Raw genomic sequence first — 611 nt, 5'->3', positions numbered from 1 at the left:
AAAAAAAAAAAATCATCATGTATTTGTAGTGTTTTACATGGTTGCCCTACAATCCTGTAAGGAAGTGTTAGATGCCTATCCCATTTTTTAGTCTGTAGCTCTTTATTCTGTGGGTGATTTTTGGAAGTCTATAGCTCTGATGTCCTCAGTGGTCATAATGTCTGACTCCTTCTCTTTGGCAGAATGCCCTCCTGCCTGCAGGGTTCCGACAGAAGAACCAGACGGCGAAGTCCGCCACAGGGCCGTTTGACAGAGAACACCTCCTTTCATATCTGGAGAAAGAAGCATTGGAACATAAGGACAGGGAAGACTATGTGCCCTATACCGGAGAGAAAAAGGGTGAGCACAGAATTGGGAAGTCATCATTGGATAGCAATTTATTTATCTATTTATTTTTAATAGGTTGATCCAAAGAAACTGCTATTTTAAGAGGTACATTATTGGTGGTCTATTAGAAATAAACTTCAAATTTGTTAGCTATTTTATATACTTCATTTGCATTTTTTGTTGGTCAGTAATGAGTTTTTGCTGGTGATGATTATGTGCCGTGGAGTCGGTTCTGATTTGTTGTTGTTATTGTTATGTGCCGTGGAGTTGGTTCCAACTCATAG

The 611-nt window shown here is 39.3% G+C and overlaps 1 protein-coding gene across 1 annotated transcript in view; it reads left to right on the top strand.

The window, feature by feature from the left end:
• Nucleotides 1-611, top strand: part of TMOD3 (tropomodulin 3 (ubiquitous)) — a 63,237-nt gene that overhangs the window by 17,003 nt on the left and 45,623 nt on the right. The window contains exon 2 of the mRNA XM_006831641.1: nt 183-339. Within this exon, the coding sequence (XP_006831704.1) occupies nt 183-339 (157 nt within the window). The remainder of the gene's footprint in view (nt 1-182; nt 340-611) is intronic.

The sequence above is a fragment of the Chrysochloris asiatica genome, unplaced genomic scaffold (assembly GCF_000296735.1).
Source record: "Chrysochloris asiatica unplaced genomic scaffold, ChrAsi1.0 scaffold00004, whole genome shotgun sequence".
Lineage (NCBI taxonomy): Eukaryota > Metazoa > Chordata > Mammalia > Afrosoricida > Chrysochloridae > Chrysochloris > Chrysochloris asiatica.
This window is presented reverse-complemented; position numbering and strand designations above follow the sequence as displayed.